Source organism: Ambystoma mexicanum, chromosome 9, assembly GCF_040938575.1.
Source record: "Ambystoma mexicanum isolate Mex_15411 chromosome 9, UKY_AmexF1_1, whole genome shotgun sequence".
NCBI classification, from domain to species: Eukaryota; Metazoa; Chordata; class Amphibia; order Caudata; family Ambystomatidae; genus Ambystoma; species Ambystoma mexicanum.
Window position 1 is genome coordinate 432,213,960 of NC_090931.1, and position 18,332 is coordinate 432,232,291.

Here is an 18,332-nt window from a genome sequence, read left to right on the forward strand (position 1 = left end):
CTTTGAGTGGCTCTTCTGCAGGCTCGGCGTCCCTCCATCCCTTTCCTTGACTCTTGCCACCATCTACAGAACCCCTAGTCCAGTCGCCCTCTTCCTCTCCGAGTGGTCTGACCCCACCTCTTCCCTTCTTGCCTCTACCTCCAAAATTGTCCTGATGGCGATTTTAACATTCATCTAGACTCTTCTGAGGTTGCCATTAGTCGCTTTTCGGAGCCTCTGCGATCCTCTTTCCCTCACCATCCATCCCTCAGGCCGACACATTCTGCCGGTCATACCTTGGACCCTGCTAGGTTCAACTGGGCCCTTTTCTCTGCCCTATCACACTCTCAACCTGTGGTGTCTCACAAGGCTCTATCCTCTTGACATGGCTTTTCAATATGTACCTTGCCCCCTTGGCCCATCTGATGTCTTCGTTCTCCCCTCACTTCTAATGTTATGCAGATGACACACAGCTCTCCTTCAAGCTTCCTTCTCCTTTCTCATTCTCCTCTCTCACCCCTGACTGTCTGAGTGTGTTTCAGTCCTGGTGTGCTGCCAATGATCTCTGCCTTAATGCCAGTAAAATTGAGATCCTTTATATTGGGACCCCAGCTCCCATCTTCACTACCTAGTCCCTCCCTCTATAGGCCCCCTCCTTTCACCCTCCTGGAAGACAGGAAATCTTGGTGTTATCTTTGACTCCTCTCTCTCTTTCTCTTCTGACATCACAGACCTTGCCATGAAGTCTCACTATCAACTACACCTCCTCAGAGGTATTCTCCCTTTCCTTACCGTCCCCCAGAAACTCAATGTCTTCAGAGCTCCAGTCCTCTCTAGGCTTGACTACTGTAACAGCCTGTTACCTAATCTTCCTTCTGCCTCCCTTTGTCCCCTTCAACTTATCCAGAATAGGACTGCAAGACTTATCCTTGACCTCAAGCATAGGGACTGCCTCTCTCCAGCCCTAATTTCTCTCCACTGGCTCCCAGTTGCTGCTATGATCCAATTCAAGACCCTTTGCATCATCCACAAGGCTTTCTGGGGCCTGGTACGCCGCTACATCCACCTTTCTCTCCCTAAATACCTCCCTACTTCCTCTGTCTTTTCATCTTGATCTCTTAGGTCACCCTACTATCCCTCCTTCAATGCCTGTCCCCTTCTGCTTCTCCTCCGTCATTCGACCAATGAAGCAAGTGTCAGTGACTGTCTTTGCAACCACCTTCATTCCCCCTCCCTCTGCTCACACAGACGCAGACACTGACTCTGTCCTTGCTAATCGTCATCCTTCTATTACTAACACCCTTGATATTCTTGCCCCTGTAATGAGGATTCGAATGAAGCCTGCTTCCAAGTGTAACACCTGGTACTCTTCTCTAAAACGCAAGCGTAGAGTGGCTCAGCTGAAGTGGTGGGCGTCAGACACATCCTCTGACAAACTAGCCTGCCGCATGCTCCAAAGGCAATACAGATTCTCCATTTGCTCTAAGGAGAGTGCTCACATCCAAGCCTGCATCTATGTGGCCTCTAACAAACTCGCCAATCCTTATGCAGTCTCTACATCTCCCCTTCCATCCCTGTTACTCTGTACCTCTCTGTCCTCCCACTTCCTTTCCAAAACCCAGGACATTCTATCCTCACTCTCCTCTATCCCACTTCCTCCTCCCTCCCCAGCTATCATGCCTTCCTTAACTCCCTTGCCCCATTCCCTAACTCTCTCCTCCTTCTCTCCCATAGCACTGAATGAGGTCTCTAGACTAGTCCTCTCTCTGAAAGTCTCCTCCTAACAGGTGCTCCCCTCCTCTAGAATTATCAAGGACAATATTGCCTCCCTTGTGCCTTCCCTGGCAGATTTCTATAACCACCCCTTTCCCATGGGATCCTTCCCTCAAGCCCTCAAGAACTCCCTTGTGTATCCCCTTCTTAAAAAGCCCTCCTCTGGCCCTTCCTGTCCTGCTAATTATCACCCTATCTCCATTGCCCCGGTCCTAAGCATAACTCCTAGAGAAGGTTGCCATCTCCCAACTGATGAAACATTCTGATTCTGTTGGCTATCTCTCAGCTTACTCCCCACACTGAATCTGTTGGTTATCTCCATGATCATCAGTCTGGCTTCAGAGTTGCCAGAGGCATGGAAACTGCTCTACTGAATACCTGTGATGACCTTCTTTCTAATCTTGACTCTAACTCTCCTTCCGTTCTTATCCTCCTTGATCTTTCCTTCGACTTTGACACAGTCATGCCACCCTTATAAATCAGCTCTGTGACACCCTTGGCATTTCAGGTCTGGCTCTGGATTGGTTGACCTCCTTCCTCTCCAACAGACCCTGCTAGGTTCAACTGGGCCCTTTTCTCTGCCCTATCACACTCTCAACCTGTGGCGTCTCACAAGGCTCTATCCTCTTGACATGGCTTTTCAATATCTACCTTGCCCCGTTGGCCCATCTGATGTCTTCTTTCTCCCCTCACTTCCAATGTTATGCAGATGACGCACAGCTCTGCTTCCCTCTCCTTTCTCATTCTCCTCTCTCACCCCTGACTGTCTGAGTGTGTTTCAGTCCTGGTGTGCTGCCAATGATCTCTGCCTTAATGCCAGTAAGATTGAGATCCTTTATATTGGGACCCCAGCTCCCACCTTCACTCCCTAGTCCCTCCCTCTATAGGCCCCCTCCTTTCACCCTCCTGGAAGACAGGAGATCTTGGTGTTATCTTTGACTCCTCTCTCTCCTTCTCTTCTGACATCACAGACCTTGCCGTGAAGTCTCACTATCGACTACACCTCCTCAGAGGTATTCTCCCTTTCCTTACCGTCCCCCAGAAACTCAATGTCTTCAGAGCTCTGGTCCTCTCTAGGCTTGACTACTGTAACAGCCTGTTACCTAATCTTCCTTCTGCCTCCGTTTGTCCCCTTCAACTTATCCAGAATAGGACTGCAAGACTTATCCTTGACCTCAAGCATAGGGACTGCCTCTCTCCAGCCCTAATTTCTCTCCACTGGCTCCCAGTTGCTGCAATGATCCTATTCAAGACCCTTTGCATCATCCACAAGGCTTTCTGGGGCCTGGTACGCCGCTATATCCACCTCTCTTTCCCTAAATACCTCCCTACTTCCTCCTGTCTTTTCATCTTGATCTCTTAGGTCACCCTACTATCCCTCCTTCAATACCTGTCTCCTTCTGCTTCTCCTCCGTCATTCGACCAATGAAGCAAGTGTCAGTGACTGTCTTTGCAACCACCTTCATTCCCCCTCCCTCTGCTCCCACAGACGCAGACACTGACTCTGTCCTTGCTAATCGTCATCCTTCTATTACTAACACCCTTGATATTCTTGCCCCTGTAATGAGGATTCGAATGAAGCCTGCTTCCAAGTGTAACACCTGGTACTCTTCTCTAAAACGCAAGCGTAGAGTGGCTCAGCTGAAGTGGTGGGCGTCAGACGCATCCTCTGACAAACTAGCCTGCCGCATGCTCCAAAGGCAATACAGATTTTCCATTTGCTCTAAGGAGAGTGCTCACATCCCAGCCTGCATCTATGTGGCCTCTAACAAACTCGCCAATCCTTATGCAGTCTCTACATCTCCCCTTCCATCCCTGTTACTCTGTACCTCTCTGTCCTCCCACTTCCTTTCCAAAACCCAGGACATTCTATCCTCACTCTCCTCTATCCCACTTCCTCCTCCCTCCCCAGCTATCATGCCTTCCTTAACTCCCTTGCCCCATTCCCTAACTCTCTCCTCCTTCTCTCCCATAGCACTGAATGAGGTCTCTAGACTAGTCCTCTCTATGAAAGTCTCCTCCTAACAGGTGCTCCCCTCCTCTAGAACTATCAAGGACAATATTGCCTCCCTTGTGCCTTCCCTGGCAGATTTCTATAACCACCCCTTTCCCATGGGATCCTTCCCTCAAGCGCTCAAGAACTCCCTTGTGCATCCCCTTCTTAAAAAGCCCTCCTCTGGCCCTTCCTGTCCTGCTAATTATCACCCTATCTCCATTGCCCCCGTCCTAAGCATAACTCCTAGAGAAGCTTGCCATCTCCCAACTGATGAAACATTCTGATTCTGTTGGCTATCTCTCAGCTTACTCCCCACACTGAATCTGTTGGTTATCTCCATGATCATCAGTCTGGCTTCAGAGTTGCCAGAGGCATGGAAACTGCTCTACTGAATACCTGTGATGACCTTCTTTCTAATCTTGACTCTAACTCTCCTTCCGTTCTTATCCTCCTTGATCTTTCCTTCGACTTTGACACAGTCATGCCACCCTTATAAATCAGCTCTGTGACACCCTTGGCGTTGCAGGTCTGGCTCTGGATTGGTTGACCTCCTTCCTCTCCAACAGACCCTGCTAGGTTCAACTGGGCCCTTTTCTCTGCCCTATCACACTCTCAACCTGTGGCGTCTCACAAGGCTCTATCCTCTTGACATGGCTTTTCAATATCTACCTTGCCCCGTTGGCCCATCTGATGTCTTCTTTCTCCCCTCACTTCCAATGTTATGCAGATGACGCACAGCTCTGCTTCCCTCTCCTTTCTCATTCTCCTCTCTCACCCCTGACTGTCTGAGTGTGTTTCAGTCCTGGTGTGCTGCCAATGATCTCTGCCTTAATGCCAGTAAGATTGAGATCCTTTATATTGGGACCCCAGCTCCCACCTTCACTCCCTAGTCCCTCCCTCTATAGGCCCCCTCCTTTCACCCTCCTGGAAGACAGGAGATCTTGGTGTTATCTTTGACTCCTCTCTCTCCTTCTCTTCTGACATCACAGACCTTGCCGTGAAGTCTCACTATCGACTACACCTCCTCAGAGGTATTCTCCCTTTCCTTACCGTCCCCCAGAAACTCAATGTCTTCAGAGCTCTGGTCCTCTCTAGGCTTGACTACTGTAACAGCCTGTTACCTAATCTTCCTTCTGCCTCCGTTTGTCCCCTTCAACTTATCCAGAATAGGACTGCAAGACTTATCCTTGACCTCAAGCATAGGGACTGCCTCTCTCCAGCCCTAATTTCTCTCCACTGGCTCCCAGTTGCTGCAATGATCCTATTCAAGACCCTTTGCATCATACACAAGGCTTTCTGGGGCCTGGTACGCCGCGACATCCACCTCTCTCTCCCTAAATACCTCCCTACTTCCTCCTGTCTTTTCATCTTGATCTCTTAGGTCACCCTACTATCCCTCCTTCAATGCCTGTCTCCTTCTGCTTCTCCTCCGTCATTCGACCAATGAAGCAAGTGTCAGTGACTGTCTTTGCAACCACCTTCATTCCCCCTCCCTCTGCTCCCACAGACGCAGACACTGACTCTGTCCTTGCTAATCGTCATCCTTCTATTACTAACACCCTTGATATTCTTGCCCCTGTAATGAGGATTCGAATGAAGCCTGCTTCCAAGTGTAACACCTGGTACTCTTCTCTAAAACGCAAGCGTAAAGTGGCTCAGCTGAAGTGGTGGGCGTCAGACGCATCCTCTGACAAACTAGCCTGCCGCATGCTCCAAAGGCAATACAGATTTTCCATTTGCTCTAAGGAGAGTGCTCACATCCAAGCCTGCATCTATGTGGCCTCTAACAAACTCGCCAATCCTTATGCAGTCTCTACATCTCCCCTTCCATCCCTGTTACTCTGTACCTCTCTGTCCTCCCACTTCCTTTCCAAAACCCAGGACATTCTATCCCCACTCTCCTCTATCCCACTTCCTCCTCCCTCCCCAGCTACCATGCCTTCCTTAACTCCCTTGCCCCATTCCCTAATTCTCTCCTCCTTCTCTCCCATAGCACTGAATGAGGTCTCTAGACTAGTCTTCTCTATGAAAGTCTCCTCCTAACAGGTGCTCCCCTCCTCTAGAACTATCAAGGACAATATTGCCTCCCTTGTGCCTTCCCTGGCAGATTTCTATAACCACCCCTTTCCCATGGGATCCTTCCCTCAAGCGCTCAAGAACTCCCTTGTGCATCCCCTTCTTAAAAAGCCCTCCTCTGGCCCTTCCTGTCCTGCTAATTATCACCCTATCTCCATTGCCCCCGTCCTAAGCATAACTCCTGGAGAAGCTTGCCATCTCCCAACTGATGAAACATTCTGATTCTGTTGGCTATCTCTCAGCTTACTCCCCACACTGAATCTGTTGGTTATCTCCATGATCATCAGTCTGGCTTCAGAGTTGCCAGAGGCATGGAAACTGCTCTACTGAATACCTGTGATGACCTTCTTTCTAATCTTGACTCTAACTCTCCTTCCGTTCTTATCCTCCTTGATCTTTCCTTCGTTTTTGACACAGTCATGCCACCCTTATAAATCAGCTCTGTGACACCCTTGGTATTGCAGGTCTGGCTCTGGATTGGTTGACCTCCTTCCTCTCCAAGAGACCCTTCTAGGTTCAACTGGGCCCTTTTCTCTGCCCTATCACACTCTCAACCTGTGGCATCTCACAAGGCTCTATCCTCTTGACATGGCTTTTCAATATCTACCTTGCCCCCTTGGCCCATCTGATGTCTTCTTTCTCCCCTCACTTCCAATGTTATGCAGATGACGCAGAGCTCTGCTTCCCTCTCCTTTCTCATTCTCCTCTCTCACCCCTGACTGTCTGAGTGTGTTTCAGTCCTGGTGTGCTGCCAATGATCTCTGCCTTAATGCCAGTAAGATTGAAATCCTTTATATTGGGACCCCAGCTCCCACCTTCACTCCCTAGTCCCTCCCTCTGTAGGCCCCCTCCTTTCACCCTCCTGGAAGACAGGAGATCTTGGTGTTATCTTTGACTCCTCTCTCTCCTTCTCTTCTGACATCACAGACCTTGCCATGAAGTCTCACTATCAACTACACCTCCTCAGAGGTATTCTCCCTTTCCTTACCGTCCCCGAGAAACTCAATGTCTTCAGAGCTCTGGTCCTCTCTAGGCTTGACTACTGTAACAGCCTGTTACCTAATCTTCCTTCTGCCTCCCTTTGTCCCCTTCAACTTATCCAGACTAGGACTGCAAGACTTATCCTTGACCTCAAGCATAGGGACTGCCTCTCTCCAGCCCTAATTTCTCTCCACTGGCTCCCAGTTGCTGCTATGATCCAATTCAGGACCCTTTGCATCACCCACAAGGCTTTCTGGGGCCTGGTACGCCACTACATCCACCTCTCTCTCCCTAAATACCTCCCTACTAGAGCCCTTCGGTCAGCTAGCTCCAAATCTGAACGGAGGATAGCACTGGGGCAATGCACTCATCTTGAAAACAAGACCATGCAGAGCAACAGAGATTCGAAACCCAGATCTGCGCTTAGAAACCGAACTCAGGTACGGTACCAGGTGCATTATAAAAAACCCAGTTAAATAAACAAATAAACTCTTGGCGAGACTGTCGCTTCTCCAAACAAAGAGTAGGGGCAGATGTCTCTCCTCTGCAGGAGCCTCCCTCTGGAATGGTCTCCCTGCCCCAATCAGGCTTGAGCCGGATCTCCTTAAATTCTGAGAGCTCCTCAAGACCTTCCTTTTCTCCTCCTCCTTCTCTCTCCCCCTTCCCTGCTAACCCTTTCCTCCTCCTTTACGACTGGCCTCCTGGTTCCCGCGGAGTATTACAGTGTCCAAGGCTGTCATCCGCCCAGTCCCCCCTCCCCCTCTGCTTACCTGCTTTCCGTGGCACTTGCCCTTTAACCTCTCCTTAAATTCTGCCTTCCCTGTGCTTACATGCTTTCGATGGCACTTGTCCTTTGGCCTCCCCGTAAAAACTACACTTCCCCCCATCACCTTTCCCTTCCCTCCTTAGCACTTCATTGGTCACAGACATGCACCCACTCCCCCCCCTCTCCTCGCTTACCTCGTACTTGTTCTGCACTTGCACTATGCAAATGTCACAAGGCCTAGTAGGACCATTATCGTATATTTCTCCCTTGTTCCCCCCCTTTTTTTGTTTTTTTGTCTTGTGGCGCCTTGAAACACTACTTGCATAGGTGCCTTACAAATAACCAATAAAATAAAAATGGAGGCATTTGCGCTATAAAAGCATAGGCAGCAGGCAAATGGGGGTGAAAAAAGGGAGATATTTTGGATTGTGTGGGGAAAGATGACTTACTAGGAACTTCCCAGACAACCTTACCATGTCATGGTGGAATTCTTAAAGTCTTCGTGAGAGCCTACCTTCCAACAATATAGCCTGGATTTTGCAGATCATCGGGGGCAGAGCAGCATTAGCATGGGAAATGCCCCCATGCTGGTCCAGCGCCACCTGCTCAACATCCAGCAGTGGTGACAGGCGAGGCTTGTTCCCATCATCTGGAGGCTTGGTGTGAAAATGGCAGCCATATGTAGTGGGTTAGGGTCTGCCTGCTGGTAGTCCCACCTACTGCCTGCCAGGATGTCCATGTTAACCATTTATGCAATGTTGAACCATGTGTTTAACTGAGGTGCTCTTTAATCACTTTCTCCACTTATTTTACAGGAAAGCTACTTACAGGCAGCGACAGATGCATCAAAAGGTGAGGCATTAGAAGCCTGATTTTGGTTCACGTTTAGTCTGAAGCAAACAGAGCATTAAAACCATTTAAAATTGTTGTGAAAAAATAATGAATTGTGAAATATTGAATGCAGGATGGAATTGTAATGCATTGGTCGTAACGTTCCATTGAAGAACGCGAGGCCAGTGATAATGTTGTGAAAGGTGGGATTCCACAGACGTTAATGGGGCCAGAGCTGTGGAGGGGAGACTCTGTTGGATCAATTGCATTAGCCAGGTTAGTTGGGAATAAACAATACTTCAATGAAGTTTATTAAACCAGTGAAATGAGAATTTTCTAAATTTCGCTCAAGTGACTTGAGGTTCAGTAAGCCCTACATTGCAAAACGATGCAGAGGAGGGGCTATGTAAGACACAACTGTAGTTTATAAGATCAGCCTTGTGCTAATAAGCAAAATTCCATATAAGCGCCTGAGGCCTATCACATAGAAGGTGCCCCTAATTGTTCCATACTCGGCATACGATCCTCAAGTCTGTACGGTAGGCCCAAAAACCGAACAATCCAAGGCAGCAATAATGGAGTGCACGATTCACAAGAAAAATGGGTTTTAATTCATGCAAATTACAGCCGGGAGAGCCAGTGAGCGCTCTAGAACTGAAAACACTCTCAATCCACTCCCACATTGCATTACAATTTTTAAAGACAAAAAACACATTAGACGGTATCAGGTAATAATATCCCAACAAAAATATTGCCGTAAATATGGCCGTTTTGATCGCCATAGGCGATAATTTTATTGGGGATATTATGTGGGAGCGGGGGTTGTGGGGGTGTCCCCCGCACATTAAAAAATGATGGGTCTCCCCCGCAGTGTCCATTGTGAATTTCGCCGCAAAAATATGGCGATATTTTTGCCGTGGAATTATCACATGGAACCCATTAGAATACATTACAGATTTCAAGTACATGTTAATCCCACATTCCCTATTGGCTCCCACCTATAGAGAAATCTAAACACAATATACATTAGTGCCCCCCCCCAATTGGTTAGTGCACTACCCGTGACCATCCTAGGTGCATCTCCCTATGAATGACCTAATCGTGCAGTCAGCAGAGAATACTTCATCCTGATTGGCTAAAGTTATACATGTACCATTTACTAAAATGGCATACCCTCATTGGTCAAAACAAGTTCATGTAACTTCTGATGTGCAGCCCCACCGAAATTATCCAATCAATTAGTGAGTGTGAACAGTGAAGCCAGCCGATAATATGGTATGATATGATGTGGCATTTATAACGCGCCTGTACACAAGTGTTTCTAGGCGCGAAATTAGACGCAGCAATATCCTCTCCCACAAGTTCAGCCAATTTGACAATCCCAGGCAGTTCTCAGGCCTTGTAGTTTACTTCTGCATCACATTTTCCAACTCTGTTTTGAAACATGTAGCTATCCTTAGCACACATTCTTCTGGCTATCTCTTGGGAACCATGAGGCTTCATAAAAAATCTAACTGAGTCTCCACTCTTCAGAAATTAATGTATAATTTGTATTCGTGTTATCAAGCAATTCTAATGCAGACCCAGTTGTCCCAACACTCTCTAGGGGACAGTATGACCATGATCTAGTTTTGACGCTTTGGCAAGGCATTCGCCCCAGGCTTCAATCACATCAAATGATGTCCTTCTCAACTATTGTATTTTATGCATTATTGAGAACACAAACAGTTATTCTACATTTCATTAAAATCTCCTGAGAACAGCTAGGCCCTGCAACAATAACTACTATGTGTGCTGCACTTCACCCTTCCTCCACGGACCTTGGCATGCACTTGCTGGAGGAAGCAGGAATAAAGTTCAAATACATGGGAAGACAGAGGCTCAGAACTGTGGCCTCGTGCCCTAGATAACAGAAATCTACACACTCTGACGGGGCCTAGTTCAAAATTGCAGGACCCTGGCAAATGTGGCAATAGCCCCTTATGCTAATGGAGGTCAGTAACAATATTTTTGGAGCCCATCATTACTACACATGCTCGGTAACATAGGTAAAATGTGACAAATATAAATCCCATTTGCATATCGCCTGGAATGCTGGGACAGATGACAGAACACTAACACTAAAAATGTCCAAATCTCCAGACAAATAGAACTTCTGCAGCTTGTATTTCCCTACATGTTTAGGGCGATGCACCTGCATCCCAACAAGTACAGGGTCAATGATAAAGGCACCAGTGAGACGCCACTGAAGTGCATGAGACCAAAGTGGCGGTTATGAATGAGGCAGGTGCGGTAAATCAGTGGAACTCAATGCAACTCCTTCCCCAGGTGTTATACTGATAAGCCATCAGTCCAAATAACCGGCGGATTTTGGATTATGTTAGTGTTTGCAGGATATAAAGCAACTATCAATGTGTGAGTTCTGTGAGGCAAAGGGTAAAGAAGAGTGACTATCCATTCACACTTGGGTTAACCCATTGGGTTATTTTGAAGTATTTGTGGACAATGAGCTTGTGCCACTCTTGAGCCTACTAAGGCTTTGCATGTGACTGCAACAGAACTATTCTGTAACGTCACAAGGCTTGGTCCCGAACCAGATCGCGGAGACTCATATTTAGTCCAATTCATTCAAGTTGATGCCAACACGATTTACCAGCAAATGTCTGAATGGAACAGAAGGATACGAGAGATAGAAGCTAGAAGTGATTCCTCATAGAACAGTCAAGGAACATTGTGACATGGTGAGAGAATGGCTCAAAGCCATGGCCAATTCCTTGAGAAAAGGCGATAGATGGAATAGAAATGCCTGAGCATTGCGTTCCCGTGCAGACGGCATGTTGCTTCCCAGTTCGGGCTGGTCTGCTCCCTTTGGGCTAGGGGTCAAAAGTGATTTGTCGGCAGCATGACAAAATATGAAAAAAGAGCAGTTCAATCACTGTAAAAAAAAACAGGTGCATGTACGAAACCTTCTTTTGATAATACATTAGAAAGACACATATCTTACCTTGTGTTCTGATGAATCAAATCTGAACTATCCACATGAGCAAATCTCCCTTCTTTTGAATGAAACAACTTTAGCCACTTACATCATCAGCTATTGAAGAGCTATGAGCAAAGTTTTTCTGTTAACCCTTTAAAGAGAATCGAAGTTAAATCCTTTTTACAGCAAGAATATAAGTGTTTGGGTCAACAAACAATATCCCACTTTGCTGCAAATTCGATCCCTTTGTCTGCTGCAACTTTGAGCCCCCTTCCTCGCTCCCCCTGCCAGCACCTACCATGTCTCCTTCATGCACTATAAAACTCGCCATTTTTCTCTCTTTGTATAGGCTTCTTTTGTTCTCTTTATCTAGACCCTTTTTTCTACATTCAGTATTTTGACAGGTCACCAGTTTACATGTGGCTAATCACCTGCTGTAATGGCACAGACCAACTAAAAAGCAAGGGGAGGTCCCAGTGGTTAAAAAGGGGTGTGTTGAGCATTTCCAGTCATCACGTATTGCTTTTACAAGCATTGTATAGAAACAGTACAATTTGGGGGACCTGGTAAGCATGGGAACAAGGCCGAAGAATGGATTCCTTTATACGGACATTAATCTCCATATATAACATGTGGGGGAATCTTATTCCTTATAATACATCGCTGCAAAGTCATCCCTTTAATATTTGTTTTTTTTCTCACTATACTTCCCAAAATCTTTCAATTGTTGATCGATGTCCTCAATTAAGAATCTGTTTGGATGAAAAAACACACTAATGTGCAGCCTGTAATGTTTAGCGAAAAAATATTGTATGCGGTTTATCAGTGCCTTTGAAAGCCATTTGTGGTTTAAAGTAATTGATAACAATGTTGATAAATTCTCTTTCCATTGGTTAACTCCAGCAGAGTACAAAGCACACTTTTTATCAGAAACATCTCCTTAGCAATGAATCGCTGTGCAGTGCCAAAGAAAGGGATCTCAGAAGAAAGCAATTTTAAAAGCCAGTCACAAAATGCTCAGTGGCAGCTGGAATTCTATTCTGTGCAATCAGCAAGTTTCTGGCATAACTCAACTGTAATGTCCTTACAGTTACAGAAGTAATGTCATTTTCTTACGTCAGGCGAGTAGTGATGTCACTACTGGACTGTATTAAGGACATTATTTACAATACAGATTTTTCAGGCTGACGTGTGTTATAGGGATCTTCTAGTTCCTGACAAAATGACATGGCCCTGTAGAGAGCGCGCCTCTGCAGCATGCTGGCATACATAGGGGTACATTCAGCCTATATTATAATGGAGGCTGTGATTATAGCTATCACCCCTGCATCGAGGGCCATTCCAGCCAGGGCTTAGGACAGTTACCGGTCATGTACGCATCCCCTACCAGGGGGTGATTGCTTTTCGCACCCTGGTGCTCCATCTTGGGTGTGAAGTTTTTTATTTCCATGGTAGACGGGCTACACGTATATTGCGCGAGCCACATTTCCCATGAAAAAGAAATGACCCCCGACATAGTAAATGGAAAAGGGAGTAAGACCCTTTTCAATTTCTATGGCGTGTTGGCAGGGAGCACCGGGACTGGAATAGAAAGTGCTGGTCCTCACAATCACGATGGTGGTACCCAGCAAAGGGCCTAGGGTGGCTGCAGAAATACAGGCAGTACACTGTGTGTTCTCGCCCGCATTCCAGCCACCTGAATGGCTGAGGGCCCTTCCCTAGGTTTGATATAACAATACATCTCACTGGTAGGGGCTCATGAGCAGCGCTGTAATTCTTTTTATATTGAAAACAATCCAAAGAAGCAACTCAACAATTGTTCATAGTTTAGACCACACTCTCCTGCGGAACTGTTTACAACTGCAAGCAAGCAAGCATTAAGGGAAGGAAAGGAGAGACACAGGTAAGATGTCGAAATCCAGTATAGTTGAGACATCGAAGAAGAACCAATCATTGCTTAAGAGACTAGAAGTCACAGGTGTAAGTCTATATGGAGGAGGATAAGGAGTAAAGGCAGGGAATGCATGGAACAATCTCCCAACATGAGTGGTGAAAAGAAAACAGAATGCAAGCCTGGGCTATACATTGTAAAATAACAGCACTATGAAATCAAAGATACAACTGGAAACCAAATAGATTGTTGGCACTAAAGGTAAACAGGGCAATTGGCACCCTTGGTGTACTTGGCACTGCTAATCAAGTTGTATGTTACTAGAGAAGGAATATACTGTCCATGCGATGGGTTGGCAGGGTTGAGATGTGACTTCATGAGATTGACGTATCACACTGACATGACTTTATCCTTTTCTAGCTCTTGATGTGGATGCCTCCGATGTCAAGGCTCTCTTCAGACGCTGCCAAGCACTGGAGAAATTGGGGAAACTTGATCAGGCGTTCAAGGATGTCCAGAGGTGTGCCACCATTGAACCTAAAAACAAAACCTTCCAAGAGACGCTGCGCCGGCTGGGTGCTCACATCCAAGAAAAGGTAGGTACCATTCCAAAACAACCATCAGCAGGGATTCCTTCTGTTTGAGATACTGCTCTGGGGAAACCGAGCCAATGTTATTTTTGTGCGGAAGCCCAATAGTGGTATGAGAAACTGAATGGCAAAATCACTCATTGTATCCTGTATTGGGCTCTGGAACCCTTAATCCCAAGAGTGATCCTGTATGCAAGACAAAAGACCATTCCAAAAACACTTCACTGTACTCCCTCCCATTGGGAGTAGAAACCTTTTCTTGAATGGAAGGCCCTCTGTGGAAGACCCAAAAACTCTTCCAAAAGTGATTAACAGCACCTGCATCAGAACAAGGAACCATTTGCCATAAGAGGGATCCTCTTTGTAAGACCCAAACAACACCTGAAGATGTCTGCATCTGGCAGCAGAATGTCCCATTAAAAGTGAAACCCAGTGTGAAGGGAATGCAATGTTCAACCTTAAACCCCTTACAAGCACTCTATGGCTCCCTGCAGGAAGAACCACTTGTTACAAGCAAGACCCAAAGAATCTCCCAAATCTCTCAATAGCACCCCCACCTGTTGGAGCCCCCCATTTCATGGGAGGCATCTCTGCAAGATCCAAAGACTCTTCCAAAGCACTTCATAGACTCATCATCTGTAGGAAGAAGCCCCTAATATAAAGAAATCCCTATACACGACGCAACAACACTTCCAGAATCACTCCCATCTGGAGAGAGAACCCCTCATTACATGGAGGGCCATCCGTTCAAGACCCAAAGACACTTCCAGAAACAATCCATTGTCCCATCTAGGGGGAAAAGCTCTCATTACAAAGATGGCCGTCAGTGCATGACCCAAAGACACTTCCAGAATCAATCCATAACCTCTTCTGTATGGAAAACATCATTACAAGGAGACCCTCAATGCAAAACCCTAAGACTCTTACACAATCAATCCATATCGCCCATCTGCAGGGAGAGCCCCTCACTACAATGAATACCCTCAATGCCAGACCCAGAGACTTACAGAAGCATTCCAGAACCCTCACCTGGAAGGAGAACTTCCCATTACAAGGAAGGTCCTCTGTGCAAGACATAAGACTGCATCCTAAAGCACCCCAAACCCTCTTCCCAACTGGAGAAAGGGCCCCTTATTACAGGATAAGCATTTTGTGTTGCAAATGTAATGCTAGATCAAAGGATGCTCCCGAAATCACTGAACTATAATGATATGATATGATATGATATGATATGGCATTTATAATGCGCCTATAGACAAGTGTTTCAAGGCGCGATGAACAGAGTGCACCTTCAGGGGGCTTTTTTCACATTACTGGGAAATCCCCTCATATAATGAAAGTTCAGCACATTTGCAGACTGCATTCAGCCCCAGTACAGCGAGTTCCCTCAACAGTGCTCTCTGAATAAGCCTTTACACAAATGGAAGGACCATTTACCACCTCTAGAAAACATAGTCAGGTGTATGTCTAAATCTCTTAGTTTGATTTTGGCACTGAGCAAGTTGTTGAGAATTGTTTATTTTATTTTATTTGTAAAGCGCACTAACAGCCCACAGGCATCGATGCTCTGTTGCAGAGATTATCTTGTTTGCACATATTTGTTTTAGTTACGTAGGTATACTTGGCTCTTGGTTATAATGAGCATGAAAACAATGTTGCCTTGGTTGCATGGGGAGATCTTAGTAAAGGAACATGATTTAGCTCTTGGTTACAGTGAGCATGATATAGTTCTAGTGTACTGTACAGCAGTAGGCTGATATGAGAAACAGCCACATTCATAGGGTGAGGAGCTTAGGTGACCAGCAGGGTTTTGATTGCTTTCCTAAAAGCAAGGTGAGATTCAACCTTTCTGGCTTGGGGAGGGAGGGCTCTCCAATGTGTCGCTGCCAGTACTGGAAAGCTAGATCCTCCTGCTCGCACTCTCCTAGTTTTAGGAACAGAGATCCTGTTGGCATAGGCCATTCTGCTGGGTCTGGTGGGTACCTGCTTGACAACGCTTTGGGCCAGGTATATTTCTGGGCAGTAGTGTCACGTCTTACTTGCTGTATATGTACATAAGACAAGTACAAGTCATCCAGGCCACACGTAAACAGGCGTTAAAGCCAGATATCAAAATCTGTGTCTGCTTATTGATATGTAGCATGAAACCTCTGGGAAAGATTTGTGCTCTTGGAGGGGTGTTGGTTCCTGGTCACCAGAATTGTAAAAATGTTATCACTACAGCTACCAGAATCCTTTGAGACTGAAAGAGTACCTAATTAGTAACACCTGTAAAGAAATGCAGTCTCCCTGATGATTGTTTGTGACAAGAAAGCGCTTGAAGGAGAAGAATAACAGAGCAACAGAGCAACTGAACTGCAGCAGATGAGATTCAACCCTGTTAATACTTGTTCATTTTGGGGATTTAACCCAGTTACTTCTTGCAACAGGTATAATTGACTGGGAACTGGAGTGCACACCTCGCCTTCCCCTTTTTTTACATAATGCTATGGTAGTCCCGGGCTCCAGAGGCAGCAGCACCAGTGTTAGTGTGCCCCACTTCAGAGAGCCATAATTATGGTTTTCTCCCCTCCCCTCCCCCAATTTTGGGAAAGATTTGTGCTCTTGGAGGGGTGTTGGTTCCTGGTCACCAGAATTGCAAACATTTTATCACTACAGCTACCAGAATCCTTTGAGACTGAAAGAGTAACTAATTAGTAACACCTGTAAAGAAATACAGCCTCCCTGATGATTGTGACAAGAAAGCGCTTGGAGGAGAAGAACAACAGAGCAACTGAACTGCAGCAGATGGGATTCAACCCTGTTAATACTTGTTCATTTTTGGGATTTAACCCAGTTACTTCTTGCAACAAGTATAATTGACTGGGAACTGGGGTGCAAGCCTCGCCTTCCCCTTTTTTTCATCCTATATGTATCTCTATGTATCTGAACATGTACATTCATGTATCTATGTATTCACACCGCCTCCAGCAGGCCACATGTAACTGGTTGGCCACAAGCACCCTGATGCCTGAGGGTTTGTGTGTGCTATGCATATGCAATAAATAAATACAGTGTCTTATTGGTCACACAAGTTGGCCTGAGCTTTCGCAAAGGCAGAATCATGAACTACTTCTATTTGAATTTCTAATGAAGCTCTCTACTATTCCCAGTTAGACTGAGAATTGTGTCACTCACCATCTTCTTGCCAAATCTCCTCACAGTTGCCTTGGCTTGGTTGAGTCTTTTCCTCAGGCATTAAGTTCAGAGAGTGCACTGATCAATTCTGCCTGGTCAAATCTCTGTACAGAAGTTCAAGTTTAACATTTGCTCTAGTTTGGACGATCTGCTTTCCTTTTGCCAGCATGAGTTATCTGATGATGATATAATATCCCTTCAGAAGTTCACACCTCTCCTTATGCTCTCCTAAAAAGTGAGCGATTCTGTGGTAAACTATGATCCCATTCACAGTGATTCCTCTGCTCCCACCTTCTGAAGAAATGTGGTTTTAAAATGATACAAGGAATGGTTGAATGGAAATAGAATGATCTCTAACAAAGGAATGATAGAAGATCACAAGGCTGGCAATTTGTGGTTCAGATCTCTGGAACACACCTGTGGGCATAGGACCTGTACCCAATATGCTGGATCTAAGGAAAGCTAAAAAAAAATATTTTCAGGTCTGCACTTCCCAGGTAATAATCATGTATTGAACCACCAAGCTCCCAGATGCCTCTTCTGCACTTAACGTTTTGCAATGTATACCCTACTCCTCATTTTATTTATTAAGGATTTTTTGGAGTCATGTGGAAATGTACCTCGCCTACAGCTCTTGTAATGCCTTTTTTCTGTTTCTATTGCCTTATGGCCAAACCTGGCAGCATGGATTCTAGAGCTGTTGCCCCTTCCATCCCTGGTCCTTTTCCCTCACCTGCTTCTCCTTCCTCACCCTGCTTTTATATGCTATGAAATGTTTTGTATTGATGTGGTGTGTGATAAAATACTAGTGCTACATTCTTTTACTAGGGCTTGCACTCATTTTCTAGTCTTGCCTCTTCTCTTCTTAACCACAGCTGCGGGTGCAGTTCTCTACCGATTCCAGAGTACAGAAGATGTTCGAGATCTTGCTGGATGAAAACAGTGACAAAGAAAAGAGAGAGAAGGTGAGTGAGAAGTTGGCACAAATTAAATGGAGATCCTGTACACGAGAGAGGTGCCTCTGACTTGATTCTGGTTCCAAGTTGGATCAATCCAATTGGTTGAGATCCAGTATATCTTTGAAGAACCAGTATGTGATTCAGCCCTCAAGTTTAGTTTACTTTAGTTTAGTTTCTTTATTTGTACCGCGCACCGAACCCTGAGGTAACTGAGCGCCAAAAACCTAAGTGCGTGTTACAGACATATATCGGAATTTACAACAACAGTAAGTGCAGATGCCGACCATGGTTACATGGTGGTCGAAAGTTAAGAGATTCAGTTATAATACCAGG

The 18,332-nt window shown here is 45.9% G+C and overlaps 1 protein-coding gene across 1 annotated transcript in view; it reads left to right on the forward strand.

The window, feature by feature from the left end:
- Positions 1–18,332, forward strand: part of UNC45B (unc-45 myosin chaperone B) — a 157,364-nt gene that overhangs the window by 48,580 nt on the left and 90,452 nt on the right. Inside the window, exons 3-5 of the mRNA XM_069614899.1 lie at positions 8,387–8,423; positions 13,694–13,869; positions 17,916–18,005. Coding sequence (XP_069471000.1) covers positions 8,387–8,423; positions 13,694–13,869; positions 17,916–18,005 — 303 coding nt within the window. The remainder of the gene's footprint in view (positions 1–8,386; positions 8,424–13,693; positions 13,870–17,915; positions 18,006–18,332) is intronic.